Source organism: Colobus angolensis, unplaced genomic scaffold (assembly GCF_000951035.1).
Source record: "Colobus angolensis palliatus isolate OR3802 unplaced genomic scaffold, Cang.pa_1.0 Scaffold625, whole genome shotgun sequence".
NCBI classification, from domain to species: Eukaryota; Metazoa; Chordata; class Mammalia; order Primates; family Cercopithecidae; genus Colobus; species Colobus angolensis.
The window spans coordinates 179753-183059 of NW_012119877.1; the positions used below are offsets into that span (position 1 = coordinate 179753).

The 3307-nt window shown below is 34.7% G+C and overlaps 1 protein-coding gene across 1 annotated transcript; it reads left to right on the forward strand.

Moving 5' to 3' along the window:
• The first annotated feature begins 1035 nt into the window (after nt 1-1035).
• LOC105527470 (olfactory receptor 4K2-like) lies at nt 1036-1947 on the forward strand. The gene is made up of 3 exons (XM_011963796.1): nt 1036-1099; nt 1154-1284; nt 1840-1947. Exons 1-3 carry the CDS (start codon nt 1036-1038, stop codon nt 1945-1947), a joined length of 303 nt encoding a protein of 100 aa, XP_011819186.1.
• Nucleotides 1948-3307: the final 1360 nt, after the last annotated feature.

Genomic DNA, 3307 nt, shown 5'->3' on the forward strand with positions numbered 1-3307 from the left:
CAGTTAGATATAAACTATTTCATCTTTTTCTGTTTATTTTAGCTCTCATTTAAAAAATACTGTGTTATTATGTCTTAGCTAGCTTGTTTCAAAAATTTTGGTTACCATTATTTATATTTAAATGGGTGTCATTTCACATGGGTCTGCTTTACCTATCTAGAATAATATGGAGGTGTTTCCTGTCAATTCCCCCACTTTTTATTTTAACCAGAGTTCTGCACTTTATAATAGCATTATAAATAGCATGGATACTTTAGGAGATCTGTTTTGACTTTCAGAGAAATTAAGTGAAGCAGGGAAGCCAGCAATAAATGTTCATTATGCTATCTCTGTGCACTATACTTCCCAATACACTAAATTCATGTGCCCATGGGAGGAAACTCAAATACTGGACCTTTCTTTCAATCTCAGGAAAAAGGTGAGAGGCTACTTCAATTTGCACAACCATAGATTGATGTGTATCAAAGATTCATTCTGTTTATCATCTCTCCTTATCTTACTTTCAGCAGCAACGAAGTGACTCATAGTATGTTAATGTTCCATATTCCATCTTATCAATTTCATTTTTCTTGATCCTTCTCAATTAAAAAACCATTTGCTTCCTTCTTCACTTGCATGTTCCTCATTATTTTTGAGTGTAGAAAGAGATCTGCAGATGGACAGGCCCTCTTCTTTGCCTATGGAGGATCAATAAATCTGTTCCTCAAATTCTAAAGAGGTGGCAGGAAACTTTCATACTTCCTTCCCAACTGGGTTATTCATCTTTCTCAAGATTGATGTAGATATGAGTTACATATTGACAGCTTCAAATTTATTCAAACATATTGGCAGTTATTCATAATCTTTGCTGAGAAATTATGTCTACTCTTTAAAAGATATTGGATTCATTGTTGTTCAAAACTTTTGATTCTTTTTGCACATTCCAGTGAATTTTAGAAAGCCGTGTTAAGTGCATGTGCATTTCATTTCTCATATCTCTTAGAATTTAATCTATTTTTATTTTGTTTTAGGTCATATATGCCAACAGACAAACAAATGGAAAAACAAAATCAGTCCATGGTGCCTGAGTTTATTTTGCTAGGATTCAAAAATCTCATGAGCTACAGATTTTCTTTTTCTTATTTTTTTCCATTATCTTTATATCCATAATTAGGTAACCTAATCATTATCTTTGTAGTAAAACTGGATCTTCAATTGCATTCTCCCATGTACTTTCTACTGGCCAACCTGTCTTTTATTGATATGCCCCTGGCCTCCTTTGCTACTCCTAAGATAATCTATAATGTAATTAGTGACTATAGGACCATCTCCTATGAAGGTTGCATGACCTAGAGGTTTTTCCTTCACTTTTTAGGTGGAAGTGAGATGATGTTACTCTTAGCCATGGCAATTGATAGATACTTTGCCATATGCAAACTTCTCCATTACGAGTCCATTGCATCAGACTTGCTCCTCGCTCCCGGACCACGGATTTCATGCACAACATGAGCCAAATTGTTTTCACACTGACTTTGCCATTCTGTGGTCTCAGTGTTGTGGATATTTTTTTGTGTGTGATCTGCCTTGTGATCAAACTTGCCTGTGCAGATCCTTACATCTTGGAGCTATGAGTCATTGTAGACAGTGGACTACTTTCTTTGCTGTGTTTCATCTTTCTGTTAATCTCCTAAAGCATCGTCCCGATTACTCTTTGATATCATTCCTCCAGGTGGTCTTCCAAAACTTTGTCCACTCCTTCAGCCCACATTACAGTGGTGGTACAGTTCTTCAGAGCTTGCATCTTTATCTATGAAAGGCCATTTAGCACTGTCTCCATTGATGTCTGTGTTTTAAACAATTTTTGCTCCCCTTTTAAATCCAATCATCTACACATTCAGGAATAACGACATGAAGAAAGCATTAAGAAAAATAAAGATTAACTTTGTGAGTTCTAGATCCACTTTATAACTAAAATATTATAATCACTAAAAGCATCACCATTATTGCTGTCATCATGATGATCCAAAGACACTGAAGTGGATGATTTTTGTACCAAACGTAAGCCATATTTTGGGATACAATAATCGATCCCTATATAAGTGTATATGCAATAAAACATTCTGATTTTCCCTCCAAGTACAAACTATTCCAATATGTTATTTGCTTATGTTGTAATTTTATGTTGCCTATTGATTAAATTATATTTTTAATGTAATTTATTGAGTGCTATTCATGTATGAAGCACTTTCCATAAATTTTCTATTTCACAACAAAGAAAATAGAGAATATTATTTACATATTATCAATAGGTAACAAAACTGAGCATTATAAAATGTAATGAACTTGCCACAGAAATATAAGTACTAGATCCAGTATCAGATCCTATACCTAACTACAAAATCTATGTTTTGTCTCACAACTTGTTAGTAATTGTCTCACAACTTTACTAACTCACAACTTGTTAGTAAAATGATGATTCTAGAAGCTACAATTTTTTTATATATAAATTGCATTTGTTCATAAATTCCTGATTCCTTTTTTCCTTTTAATTTTTCCTTATCAAGGAGACTAATTTACAATTTAGTCTCTAGGTTACAGAATATTAATGTGGGATTATGACTGAATTTGAAAAGATGGCATAACCGTACAGAAATGGATATAGTAACCAATGAGGATTTTTGGTTTTCAGTTAGAGAAAGGAGGCCAGAGTGTCTTCATTTGTTTGCAGAATAGATGCATCTTTAGACTGAAGCTATTGTCATTCTTTGGAAGTTTAAATAAATGTAGAATGATGTGTATTGATACTGAGTAACCAAAGTGGAGCATTCTGAATGTTTGTCTGTTGACTTTCAGCCCCATATCAGCTCTATAGTCTTCTCTCTACAGTAGGGAGTTACAAGCCTGAGAATTGCATTTCCTAGACTCTCTTGTGAACGTATTCCTGTGAGTTCCTGCCAGTGGAAGACATTCATGACACTAAAAGGTGAAAAAAATGAAAAAATGGAGAAGCCTTCGATTTCTCTTCTGTCTTTCTCAGTAGCAGTAGCAGGCAACTGTGGGCTGTAGACGTCTTGCTGGGACCAGCAGCATCAGCAAGATTGAAGGCTCTAGAAGCTTCCTCAAGTATGTGAGCTCTTAATTTTTAATACAGGATAGAGGTTCCAACAGCAGCAATGATAGCACTCTGCCATCAGGAATTGTGGGCTCTGTATAATATCGCTTCCTCTTTTTTTCTAATCTAGCCTTTAGAGTGGTAGTTGCTTTTTGCAGTTACCTAAATGTTGATAATATCATCTAACCTTTTTTGTTCCTCATTTCTGAGCTACTC

Excerpts from the sequence above, each read along its gene's own strand:
- LOC105527470 (XM_011963796.1), top strand. The coding sequence starts at position 1,036 with ATGGAAAAACAAAATCAGTCCATGGTGCCTGAGTTTATTTTGCTAGGA. Across the intron at positions 1,100-1,153 it reads AGGATTCAAAAATCTCATGA|GTAACCTAATCATTATCTTT; the intron begins GCTACAGATTTT and ends ATCCATAATTAG. Across the intron at positions 1,285-1,839 it reads CTCCTAAGATAATCTATAAT|TTTGCTCCCCTTTTAAATCC; the intron begins GTAATTAGTGAC and ends TTTTAAACAATT.